This window comes from Ixodes scapularis, unplaced genomic scaffold (genome assembly GCF_016920785.2).
Source record: "Ixodes scapularis isolate PalLabHiFi unplaced genomic scaffold, ASM1692078v2 PGA_scaffold5__190_contigs__length_132052651, whole genome shotgun sequence".
NCBI classification, from domain to species: Eukaryota; Metazoa; Arthropoda; class Arachnida; order Ixodida; family Ixodidae; genus Ixodes; species Ixodes scapularis.
The window spans coordinates 41,242,085-41,255,059 of NW_024609880.1; the positions used below are offsets into that span (position 1 = coordinate 41,242,085).

General features: G+C 41.6%; 1 protein-coding gene across 1 annotated transcript; it reads left to right on the forward strand.

Moving 5' to 3' along the window:
- Positions 1-1,023: 1,023 nt before the first annotated feature.
- LOC120844037 lies at positions 1,024-7,279 on the forward strand. The gene is made up of 3 exons (XM_040215625.1): positions 1,024-1,162; positions 4,627-4,703; positions 7,004-7,279. The coding sequence occupies exons 1-3, from the start codon at positions 1,024-1,026 to the stop codon at positions 7,277-7,279; spliced, it is 492 nt and encodes a 163-aa protein (XP_040071559.1).
- Positions 7,280-12,975: the final 5,696 nt, after the last annotated feature.

Below are 12,975 nucleotides of genomic sequence, written 5' to 3' on the forward strand. Positions count from 1 at the left end.
GTCTGATCTAATTCAGGTTGTATTGTAGGGGACACCGAAAAAAAACACGCTACTACCTAGCACACACCATCACGCTTCCACTTTGGTTAAAGGAAATTCAGTTTGCTGCTGTACGAGCATGTTGCCAGTAAAAACTAAGCAGCTTTGGCAGTCCTCAAAATGGGAAGGAAGAGAAGGCATGCCAAAAATAATCATTGTCTAGAACAGCACATAGAGTCTGCGCACCACATCAAAGTGAAAACTACACTGTCCTAATTTGTTTAAGGAAAATTGAAAATACAGCAACAGATAAAATAGTTAAGTGCCTAATGTACTGCACTTTAGATGGACAAGCATAAAAAGAGTGTATTTCATCATTACATATTCATCGACAAAAACCGGTTAACTTGCATCTGTAATATACTTACCAATAAAAACCAGAAACATCATTTAGAAAAAAAAAAAGAACAAAAGTATGCCGAATTTCAGAGGAAAAAAAAGAAAAAACGCAGAACCCTAATCATAACTTAATATAAGAAGCATCCTTTAAAACCCGAAATTACATTCATGCATGGCCGATTGCCTTATTAAAAAAAAGTGATCAAAGATTGCGACAGTTACCGTTGTTGGGGACAGACACATGGTGCTACCAAACCTTCCTGAATATGGTCGAACGACGGACAGTGCTCGGCAGCCAGCTGCGAGCGATGGGTTCCCGCCGTCCACACCGGAACCTATCGCTTGCAGCTGGCTGATGAGCATTGTCCGTCGTTCAACCATATTCAGCAAGGTTTCGTAGCACCATGTGTCCGTCTGCAACAACGGTAACTCACAGTCTTTGATCACTTCATTAATAAGGCGATCCGCCGCGTGTGAATGTAATTGCGGGTTTTTTAGGACGCTTAGAACTCGTAGACCGAGTTATGATCATAAAAGCACTTTAGTGCCCCTTTAAGTGTTCCAGAAACACAGTTCACTTGCCTTGACATCTTTTCTTTTTTAATACAGTTGCAGCAAGAGTTTACTGCTGTGACAAGCAAGCCAATGGAGGTCAGCTTGGCGGCCTGCCTGCCCGAGAGCTGCCTGCGGATCTTGGATGCCGCTAGGAAGAAGCGACACCTGTGTAGCTTTTTCGAGGATCTGGATCGACGGGTCGCACAAGGGGACAAAGGCCCGGAAGATGGTAGGACTTGATGGTTCAAATAACTTGGGGTTGATAAGATGAATACTGCAGGAAGGCTACAATGCTCAGTCTTCCTGTGCTTAATCTTTGTTTAGATAGATTAGGTAGAAAGGAGAGAAATGTACTATTTGGGCGTGTTGGTTGCTTTTATACACTTAGAAAGAGGAGACACATAAGGGATGACACAGACAGGGCAATCTTTCACCTTTGACTACATTTCTTTTAGACTTCAAGCACGGCGTACAACCATTCTGTGGGAAGAAGATAATGGGTAAATGCTTGGGGGAAGGGGGCGCAAAACGATTGCAAGCCAGGAGGAATGCGAAGGTATGGACACGAATAACGCTGCTTTGGATTCCTAACATGCAATTTTTATTCACGGGGGAAAATGCCCTGGCTGCGCTCCTAATTTCGCTGCCATGACGAATTTGGGGAGCCACTGCAAGTTTGTCAGAGAAATAATCTAGGCTTTTTGGATGTTGACTGAGCCCACAGAATATTAGGTTCCCCACCCATCTCTCTATAGACGTTGAGCATTGAAAAACACGGTAAGACAATGAGTTCAGCAGAGTCTACTACACAGACGCCCCTTCTCGCTGTAATTCCCATCTGCCCCCCCGCCCTTTCCGCTTAGAAGCATCTTTGTATGCCAATCCTTTTGCCCCCCCCCCCCCCCCCCCCCTCTGACTTAAAGGGGCCCTGCAATCATATTTAGGCGTTTACCTTTTTTGTGGTTTCCAGGTCTCTTGGGGTTCGGGCAAGCCAGCAGGCACGGAGAGAGTAACTAAATATCAGTGCGTCATATTTTAACCGGACGACGCGGAACCTCCACCACCGACGAGGGCGACTCGCGTTGGCGAAAGCGCGCGATATCTGACGTCTTTGGTCCTGGGCTTACTACTGGTCAGAACCGCTAAAATCTTTTTTTTAGTCGAGATACAAAATATAAGTGTCGCGAACCGTTTCAGTTATGTATGAAAGTAGTTTTTGTTCTGTAAATGAGATCAGAAAAGAAAAAAATGCAGTTTATAAAGTACGGAAACACGAAATGACCCGTCGACATACCCTCCACCAAGCGGCGAAAAAAACGGCGCATACTAGAAAGGGCTATTGCGACGAGGCGCCGACGAACGGCGTGCGTAGAAAGGTCCCGGATGTACGCGGCGGCGCTGTGGTCGAGGATCCGACCGGTTCCGAGCGTTCAGAAGGCTTTCGGCGCCGGCTTTGCTGGCGGTTTTGCCATTTGGCGGTATGGCAGCGCGAAGTGGCTCCCGTTCTGCACTGATATTTACCCCGTGTTTGCTGTCGTTTGTGGCCAATGAAGTGTTATGCCGAATTAGTCTTTAATCGTGCAGCAAATGCAATGCGAGCCGCCCTGACCGCCTGCTTCATACAGCCTATCCAACGCGCGCTTTAGTGGCGCCCTCTCGAGCCGTCGACATGGAGTGCGGCAGCCGTGAGCGCTCGATGAGCTCACTATCCCTCCTCTAGTTCACGGCCGCTCAAGCCAGGACCTACTACGTTATGAAGGAGGTTATTTTTTGCTTGTTTTTCTGATTCTAATTTGCCTAAAACTTTTAAACTAAAGCGAAATTTGAGAAAAGAAAAGTTTCATTAAGTTTCTACGTTCAGTGCGCTCAGGATCGGTGCGAAATAAAAATCAGTCAAAAAGTTGTTGCAGGGCCCCTTTAAGCATTTTCCTATTTTCTTTTTCCCATGGAGTGGGGCACCATGCTTGATAAATGTAGTTAAAGTTGAAAGATGGTCCCATCTGTGTCGTCCCCTATTCATTTCCTTTTTCTAGTTGTTTGAGAGAAATGTTGCATGTGCTCTGTAATAGTTTGTTATCTAGTCTCAATAGTATTAAGTTTCAGCCAACATGCCTTATTCGCGTTGAGACCTAGACTTAGCTGTCTAGGTCTCAACCTAGACAGCCTTCAATCTGTCTAGGACAACCTAGACAGATTGAAGGCGATGGAAGCGTGCTCTTGCTTGTCTATGGTTTCCTATGAGGCATGTGGTAATCAGGGTGTCTACCAATCTGGAAAACCTGGAATTCTCAGGGACTTTTGATCATCTGGAGAAGTCAGGGAATTATCAGGGAAGTTAGAAAGTTGGCTACCGTATTTATTCGAATCTAGGCCGGCTCCGATTCTAAGCTGACCCCAGAAAGTTTGAAGCCAGCAAAAACAAAAAAAAAAACTGGCCTCGAATGTAGGCCGAGCCAAAAGACGAGGACACCATTCACAAAAATGAGACATTTATTGGACATGAAGATGTTCAATCTTCATGTTCACCGGATTATGAAGAGGCTGTGGTGACGGCCTTTCACCGGACCACGAAAAGGCCGTGGCGACGGCCTTTCGTGGTCCGGTGAAATCCATCCTCGTTGCGGCGCACTCAAATATCCTCTCCCGTTGCCTCCTCCAACGACGGACAGTTCTTTCATCCTTGCTGAAGTCCCGCCCGGCTTCAACGTTCGACGACAACTCTGCGGCTGAAACAACTTTTCTTTTAAAAGCGGAACTATTATGGCAAAAAAACGCCACGCCGCACGCAGGCGTGCGGCGTGGCGTTTCAAGTATCAATGCAGGTGATACTTGATAGTGGTGGTACTTGATAACTCCCTATCTACTTAAGTGGCTACTGGCTCGGCTAGTAATGGCTACAATACTTTCTTTTCTAGGTGGTGCCAGCTGCGCGCTACTTTAATTTTCCTTGGAAATTGGCACATGTTTCAAAAACCTCGAATCTAAGCTGACACTAGAGTTTGATGTATTGGTATTGGAAAAGACTATCGGCCTAGATTCGAATAAATACGGTAAATCAGGAAAAATTACCAGTGAAAGTGGCGTGGCAGTCTGGATTGAAGGCGATGGTTATGCATCGGCACAGCCATGCTAAATAATGTTTCCCAGAGTTTGTCAGGGAGCTTTATCAAAATAGTCGGGAAGAAATTTGGAAAAGTCAGGAAATTTGAACTCAGTAATTTGGTAGACACCCTGGGTAATTCCCTTATGTCCACAAAGCAGCTGAGTTCCAGGCATTTACACTAAAAACACGGAAAAGGGTACAATGCACAAGCTCTTAGCTTGAAGGGTTGATTTCAATGCACAAGCACGTGCATTACATTCGGGCCTACCTCAGCCTCGACCTCAGGTCTGTAGCATTCTAGTAGCTAAGAGCAAAACCTAGTTTCCGAGTAAGAGTAAAATAGATAGTTGTACGCCTTTTCATCATATCAGCCATGATGCTTGTATATCGAAGAGAGTAGAGGTTTTCATATTCTGAGGCAGCATAAGCCAGAAATATTCTTAAGCAACCTTCTGGTTCAGGAGCATGACCTGCTCATACTTTGTGCTGTGTTTTGCCATTTTGTGACTTGTAGAGCCAATGTCCTTGAGCCATTTTATGTTTTCGTGGGCAGTTTGTACTAAACGTCATCATGGCCTTTATCATTACAGAAGTTTTGACAACGGCTGCTCTTTATGTATTGCCGTCGTTGGTTAAGGAGAGAAGCTCTGCCTTTCTCTACCCACATGTAAGTTTCAGGGACCAATCTTGTTCTTCACAGTTTATAATGTAATTGCAGCTTTTTAAATGACTTTGAAGCAGTCTATATACATTCTTACCTGGCTCTTATAAGGCGGCACTAAATTTCTTTTTATGGTGGTAACTTCATCTACACACTCTAAGGTTTTAAAAACCCTGAATTGTGTTGTGTGGGAATATTTATGCAGCGCGGTTTTTGTCTGCATTCAAGTGTTGCGACATGTCTCGCACTGTAGATTAGAAATTTAGCCAAAGCAGTACAACCGCCAGCCTGGGGTCTTTACGTACGTAATGCAGTAGTGAAACACGAACGTGTGCCGGTACGATGCTCATCCAGATTGAAGCGGGTAGGGGTAGGGACTGAACCCAGGATCCCTGGATTCTGCAGCGCAAGCTTTCGCTACACATACTCCTAGCTGCGACACGGTGCGCTAGGCCACCGATCCCCCCTTAAAAACCTTGGAATTGCAATAATCTGTGGCTTATTCCCATATTCATACCTGCCAACTCTTCTGAGTTTCCGAATTTTGCTTCAAATCTTACGAAAACATTTTTTATTTATTTTTTTTAATTCGTTGTTGGCAGTATCTTGCACCACCACAAGAGGGCGATAGGTACTGTCCACGGCAGCGTCGTGGTCCTTACCGTCTTTACTATCCGTGTATCCGGTGGCCACGGATCGGTCCACAGGTTGGCAGGTATGCATATTAGAAAGGTGACCAAACATCGTTACACGCCCCTTGTTCTGAGATATATTGCAGAGTGAAGTTGCCAAGAAAAAGGGAGCTCCTCGACTAATTGAAAGCAATAGCCTGCGGTTACCCATTTTATGACCTTGCCACACATTTTTTTATCAAGTTGACAGCTCATCATCAGAAGGTCTCTGTTGTAGATACAGTCTTTTGGGCATTGTGTCCAAGGTTGGCTTAAGGGTTAAATCTGTCTTCTTTTGGGGGACTGGATTTTGTGTGTTAAGTGACCAGCCGTTCGAAGAAAATGTTTCGATAACTATGTATGAGGGCAGTTTCAAAATTTCAGAGCAAACAATGACCTAGATTTATATTGTAATTAGAGTTCTAGCTGGTTGCAGTGATTATATGTAGTGGCCATAGCTCTGAAACATTACGCGTTACTTGGACAAATAGTGTCGTATTTCTCGGCTTTACATTGTCATGCTCTAGGCATATACGTTTAGTGTCCAGATCGTCACAATTTCAAATGGCATTTTCATACTCCCCATGCCTGCACTGATCACTGAACAAGCACATTTGAACTTTAATATGCATGTACATGGTAACTGAATAAAGAAACAATTTGTTTTCCAGAACAATATTATCCCCCAAAAAATTATTTTGAGTTAGAAAGCGAATAACGTGTGCCGAATTCAACAGAACTGAAAACGCTAAACCCATGTATATTGCATCGGACGCTGTAGGAATATTTAGGATCCATTTGAGAACTCAAAATGCCAAAAATATTAGAAGAATTACTATAGCACATTGAATTTCAATGCTGTGTGTCCTCACTTCCTACTCTTCTTACTGCTGTTATATTTTTTTTTTGCATTTATCTCTGCATTTTTACTTAGGTGCTTGCATTAATTTTTATGTCTGGTGTAGTAAGTGCTTTGGAAGTGTACATATATGATTTTATGTAATCCTGCTTTTTTGCACCATGCAGATTTGGTAAATTATTCACAAAATGTGTGCATCTTAAAATTTTGAGCTCTGCGAAACCGGAACACACCTATCTTTGTCTTGCACTGCTGTAAGCTGCGGCAAACCATGACATTATATCCATGGTGACCGTAGCTGACTTGACATGGCATTAGTAAAAAAGAGAGCGTGGTAGTGGTAGCAGAGGAATGTCATAATGCACCTTGCACTACATTGTTGTGCTCAGTGCGCAAGAGCTTAGGGCACGTAGAGTGGTAGGTCATATTGCGGAACCCAGGGAGACATTGTTCAATTTCTGTCTATTTTAATCTGAATGAGTATCATACTGGCATTTGTTTGTGTATCTACTATGTGAGCGTGTTCTCAATCCTATGTTAGCAGTCTTACTGTGCTCACCAAATCACCCATCTACTGCAGAGAACTTATCTGGCCCTTTTTCAGGGCTGACTAACTTCATGTTGTCTAAACATCTGCGCAACACAACTTTTTGGGTGGAATGCTTGGCACTTTGTCTCACTTATACAATAACATAATTACAAAAGAAAATTCAGAATTTGGAAATGTGTGCCATGCTATTTGTTAATATAATGCTTATTTTTTTACATTTCTTTAGGACCCAGACGCACTTCAAGCGTACCCAGCAGTGAGCTATGAGGAGAACGTCTATGAGTCGTCATCGTTCGTTGTGACCGTGGATGGACTTCATGTTAAGGAAGACTCGCTGCTGGCTGCAATTACAACCATGACTGCCATGTATTGGGTGTTCAATATGGAATTTAGTACAAGAGCCTCCAAGACAATGCAGTTAATGTCACATGTGTTTGGGGTTAATTCTGGCATCCCAGCTAGCCCTTTGGTGCGGGTGGCCATAGGTATTCTTTGTGGCTAGGTTATCCCACCGGCAGCTGTACACCTTTAAAGGTTTCTTTTTTATGAATTTCAGGCCAAATTTTAATGAGAAAACTTTCCACCACAGAGCAAAGAGGTTGATCTAATTTTTCTATCTAAAACAATTAAGGTGGGAGGCTGGTCTTTAACTTTTCGTTTTTTATTTTTCATTTATCGGGCTGAAATTTAGTAACTTATGTATTTCTGAGTGGTGATTTCAAATAAGCAATTAGTTTTCAGATAGCTTCACTAGATTTTGAGTTATTAATAAATTTATCATTTTAACTAGGTCCTCCTTACGGGCCGTTACCATAAAATTGTCAGAATATATCATAAATATCTATAGAATTGCATTGACCAAGACATGTTTTGTGTGGTGATGCTATTTTAAGCCAGATTTAATGATAATCGGTAAAAAACATTTGCAATCAAGTTGCACAAAACGGGAGGCTCTATCTTTTTGAGACTAATTAATTAAAATTATTGTATGAGCTATAAAGCAACAAAAATAGCATCACCGCACAAAACATCACTTGGTGATTTCAATTCTATAAATATGACTGATATATTCTGAAGAATTTTACGGTAACGGCCTGTAAGCAGGACCTAATTAAAATGACAAATTTATTGATAACTCAGGATCTACTAAAGCTACCTGAAAACTAATTGCATATTTGAAATCACCACTCAGAAATACATCCGTATACTAAGTTTTAGCACGATAAATGAAAAATAAAAAAACATGAAGTTAAAGACCAGTTTTCCCCCTTAATAATGTTTGGAATAAAAAGGTGTTCAGCGTTTTGATCAATTTGCTTTTTAATTAACAAAGCTACAAGCATAAATCAATTAAGAAACTTGGGCATCACCGAAATTACTAAATCTTTGTACTTCAAAAAGATGCAACATGCATGCCACATTTTACAGTATCCAGAAGAAAATGTGCTCTATGAAAGCACCTTAAATTTACGCTTTAATGATACTTTTTTCAGGACGTTGTAAGAATGCTATGCACGCATACCTTTGTAAAGTGAGGCAGTTTAGTGGTATTGCATTATACGTAACGAGCTTTTAATTTTCATTTAAGTATGCTCTTATTTTTGTTATTTAAAAGTTAATTATTTGTAAATAATTAACTACCTTTATATTCCCTAGGCTATTCATTTTCCTACGTTTGGCCTTATGACATCAGCCTTTTGCTGTGGGTGCATAGTTCTGGTGGGAACAATTTGGCCTGCACTTTCTGAAGCACTTTGTAGTTTTATACTTCATCTTGTTTCCAGAATTTCCATTTCACTATTTTTATTTTTTTATTTACTTATATCATTGTCTCCTGATGTTCCAGAATGTCATTTTATTCTTTTCACACCACATGTGCAATGTTTTTTGTTAAGAATTTAAACTTGCAAAGGCTCTGAACTAGTGCTGTGCTTTGTAGCACACTGTGATAGAATTCGGGCTCACTGTACTAATTTTGTAATTTTTTTTAATGTTTTGAACTGCAGTTCTTGACTTTGCATCATGCATAAGGAAGGCATGAGGAATTCCATCTTCTTAATTTGTTTTTTATCAATGTCAGATTACATCATGTTTTATGTGTTTTACATCAGATGTGCATTGTTTTTGTTTAGAATTCAAGCTTACCTATAGTCTGATCTATAGTCATTGACAGGTTAAGAACCCAGTACAAGCCCCCCCCCCCCCCCCCCCCCCCCCTTTCCTAAAGCTGTCTAGTCTTATCACCTCAGCGCAGCAATTGCTGGAGATGGTTCGAGGAGGGACTCACCTCCTCTCCAGCATTTGCTCAAGTGGTGTAGAGCTTTGCGGGGCAGCTTGTCCTGGGTTCTCAACCTGTCCCTGACTATAGTGCCGTGCCTGCAGTGCACCCTGTGATAGAACTCCAGCCCACTGCCACTTTCTTTGTCTTTTGTTTACTTGTTTTACTTATTGGATGTGTTCGTAATTTTCATTTTCACAGTTAGCTTTTACTTTTTTTTATTTTCTTATATCAGTCTCTCTTAATGCCCCAGAATAAGTCATATTTTATGTTTTTTCACCCCATATGTGCAGTGTTTTTTCTTTAGATTTCAAACTTGAACGGGCTGAATTAACTGGTGCATGCTGTGATACAACTGAAGCTCACTGTACTACTTGCATTGTATTTTGTTACATGTTTTTAACAGCAGGTCTCAAATAAAGGTGTGATTGACTTGAGCTGCAAACTGAAAAACCATCGAGGCAACAGGAGTGCATCTTCAAGCGTACAGCTTGTCCTAGGGGACAAAAAGCAAGGGCTCAAATATTTGTCCCTATAGAACAAATGTAATGGATTAACATTTACTCCTTCGGGATTAATATTTAGTCCTGTGGGACTGAATGTGTGGGATTAACATTTAGTCCTAGGGGTCTAAGGGGTGGGTGCATGTGTTAGTCCTAGAGGACTAAACGGAAGGGCACTACTGTTAGTCCCAGGGGTCTAAATGCAAGAGCGCAACAGTTAGTCCTAGGGGTCTAAGTGGTGGGTGCATCTGTTAGTCCTAAGGGACTAAATGGAAGGGCGCTACTGTTAGTCCCGTGCAACAGGTAGTCCTAGGGGGACCAACTGTGAGGGACTATCCTTAAGGGTGCAACATTTGCTCCCATCCCCGTTAGTCCCCAAGGGGACTAATGGTAGTGTCAGCGCATTTACTCCCCGAAGGGACTAAATCACGCTCCCTTTTTTTCTTATAGTGTAGTGTCATGGGGGCGTCGGGAGAAGAAGAGGACGACCGAGCGAGGCGCGAGCGGGGGCCAGCCGGCGAGGAAAGAGGAAGAGCGTGCTGCACGAGGCTGGGGCCGGGCAGGAACGATAGGGCCGTTCTGGCTGGTCCGGCCCATGTCGATCCCCGGAGTATTCCACCAGCGAGGTTCGGATCAGGACTGGCGGAAATGGCGAGCCCTTGCTATACCGTCCTAGGCCATGACGGTCCAGGAGTGGTTGTGCAGTGAGACTCTGACTGTGATAGCCCGGAACAGCTAGCCAGCCAACGCAGCGCTGGCGTGGGAAAGACGATCCGCAGGCCTGGACACGGACTCCGACTGCGAGCTATGAAGGACGGGCAACAACTATAGTTGTTGCCTGTCGTTCACATTTTATGTTGCCCGCCGACCATATATGGTCGGCGGGTCCGACTGCCGGCTCTCGAAGACGGGCAACCGTGAAGTGCAGTAAACCCATTCGCTGCCTTCTCAAACCGATCGGGCGGCGATTATTATAGAGCGACCCCACAAGTGGTGAAGACAACTCAAACCGGTGTTCAAATGACAACCCTTAGCGAAAAACCGGGGCTCTTAGAGTATACTTTATTTGCACTTCCAGAAGTATGCTTGTTGCTCTAAATTGGCCGGTTTTTAGTATACTTCTGACGCACTTCAAAGTAGCATTTCGCCATACTTTTAGTATACTTCTAAGCATACCTGTAAGAGGCATTTTAGTATACTTCTTACGCACTTCAAAAGTAACATTTCGCTATACTTTTAGGATACTTCTAAGCATGCCTGTAAGAGGCATTTTAGTACACTTCTTACGCACTTCAGAAGTAACATTTCGCCATCCTTTTAGGATACTTCTTCTAGTACACTTCTGAGCAGAATTTTAGTATGCTTTTATGCAGGCCTTTAGTACTATAAATTGTACCCCGGATTAAATTTGGAAGCAGGCTTTCAAATATAATCGGGGGTACACTTAATAGAACTTTTAAAGCATTTCACCAATTTATTCCTGACCAATTCCAGATAAGAAAAGTAGAAAATTATATTGATTTAGCAATTGCAGTGGTTTGCAGTTATCGAAACTGAAATGCATTATGTTACAGGCTAGTTCAAAGTGATGACAAATTAAAGTAAGAACTTTTTATTAGACAAATATTTTTTTCAATAGAATGAACACATGTTGCCTACAACAAACACTTACGATGGAACAAAAAACGTAATACTTTTAGTGGCTTACAAATATCACAGATGCACTTAAAGCTTCATAAACAAGCTCTTATTAGAAGAAAAAAATAATTATAAACTATCATGCTGAAGAAAAACGAGCAAAAATAGTATTGCACCTGTTAATATAAAACCTACAATATTTATCATCTACCATGACTGAAGTAACATCACCTACATGACTGAAGTAAAATGAATGAAAAAAGTTAATGCACTTGTTAAATAAAATCCAAATTAATCGCTAATCAGATTTAAGAGAAAAAAAAAGCCAATGCGCAAAATAAATGAAAATGAAAGCTAATTTTTTTTTTTTTTCATTCTGCAGTTTTCTTTTGCGTGTTGGAGGCTTTGTTTTGAGTGTAGGAAGCATTGCTGCACTTCCTTCACAGGTATTCTTTCACGGACTTCCGAGTTTCTCCAGGGAATTGGCAGTAACAAAAGCTGAAAAGAGAAGACAATAGACAATTAAGGAACTTGCCTTAAGACTCCATATTTACTTAATACTACTTAAAATTATACTTCAGGTCCACATAATTTTAGAAAATTTCACAAAAAGAAACCAACAACAAAAAGTTAATCATCTAAATATATTGAGCACGGGGACCAATGACTATGTTTATTGGCAACTGTGAAATATTGCTGCTGTGAAATAATGTAAAACAAGGCATTTCGTCAATTTGCAATGCATTAAAGGGATCATGAAACAAGTTTACTGTGGAAACAGTCTGGAGCTCGTTACTTTTATTTCTTTTACCTTATCACAAGTACGAGAAAACACACCGTGATCCCTCAAAATGTCGCGAGTGCACTGCGTAATCAGAAAGGAAAAAAGGGTCCATTTTTCATCATGCAGCTTATGGTGGCCACAGGAACTACTGTCTTGGCGCCAATATTGGTTGAGTTTGCGGGTTGAGCAGGTATCTGCCCAATTTGAAGCTAAGGTTTTTATAAAAGTTGTCATTCACTCATTTGGCCCCCAATTCATGTCACACGCACGTGACCTGGAAAGGACTCTAAAGGTTGAGGGGCCCCCCAAGCTTAAGTCTATTTAATTTTTTTTAATAAAACTAGTGCACCTTGGAAAAAATTGTTTTCTGATCTTCACTGCACATGCGATGGTGAGATACTGCCACACTTACTTGGCCGAAGTCTGGGGACTATTTCATAACCCCTTTAAAAGCCTGCAAACATAACATTCTTTGTGACAGTGACTCTCAAACTTTCTGACATCAGCGAACAAAAATTTACTAATGTTATTGTTAGCCGAGGAGCCCCTTTCACTCTTGGCATTGTTGCAATTGAGTGTATGACAATGGTATAGGAACGATTGAGGAAGTTCAGGTGCTGAAAGAACCCTCAGTATACTGTACTAGGAACCCTGTTCGAGAACCAGTGCCTCAGGATATTTGGCTAGAAAGTCGGAGATAGCGTAGCTAGACAATAATTTTAAACACACAGATGACCACATTTTTTTAATTTTGATTCTGACATCTATTTTATATTATAATTCAGGGTTTACTGATATAAAACCAACTGAGGCCATACTGTACCAAACAATTACTTTAAAAACAACTGAACAAGCTGAAAGTTTTTGAAAGATTCAGGAGCCTAAAGCTGGTGTAAACAGTCAGCTATCTTCAGAAATTGTACACAAAAGTAAACAATACTGAAGTTTCGTTAAGTTTAATCGCTGATATAAATCGACGATCAAAATTAAGCAGA